The sequence below is a fragment of the Eimeria mitis genome, genomic scaffold (genome assembly GCF_000499745.2).
Source record: "Eimeria mitis Houghton genomic scaffold, Emh_scaff1486, whole genome shotgun sequence".
Lineage (NCBI taxonomy): Eukaryota > Apicomplexa > Conoidasida > Eucoccidiorida > Eimeriidae > Eimeria > Eimeria mitis.
Window position 1 is genome coordinate 11,552 of NW_013569453.1, and position 231 is coordinate 11,782.

Below are 231 nucleotides of genomic sequence, written 5' to 3' on the forward strand. Positions count from 1 at the left end.
AAGTTGCGAAAGGAGAAGCAATTCTACCAATCGCAGAAATATAACCCTTTTAATACGCTTTCTAGGGTTTAGGGTTTAGGGTCTAGGGTTTAGGGTTTAGGGTTTAGGGTTTAGGGCTTAGGGTTTAGGGTTTAGGGTTTAGGGTTTAGGGTTTACGTTTTTTAACAACTCTGCCGTCTGGGCCTATTCTTTTTCCGTTTATAGAAATTCTTTGTATGATGGCGCCGGCGA

At 42.0% G+C, this 231-nt stretch overlaps 1 protein-coding gene across 1 annotated transcript in view; it reads left to right on the plus strand.

The window, feature by feature from the left end:
• EMH_0038070 (uncharacterized protein) overlaps nt 1–121 on the plus strand; it is a gene marked incomplete at both ends in the record, with an annotated part of 734 nt that extends 613 nt beyond the window's left edge. Inside the window, one exon of the mRNA XM_013495241.1 lies at nt 115–121. Within this exon, the coding sequence (XP_013350695.1) occupies nt 115–121 (7 nt within the window). The remainder of the gene's footprint in view (nt 1–114) is intronic.
• Between the last annotated feature and the right edge of the window lie 110 nt (nt 122–231).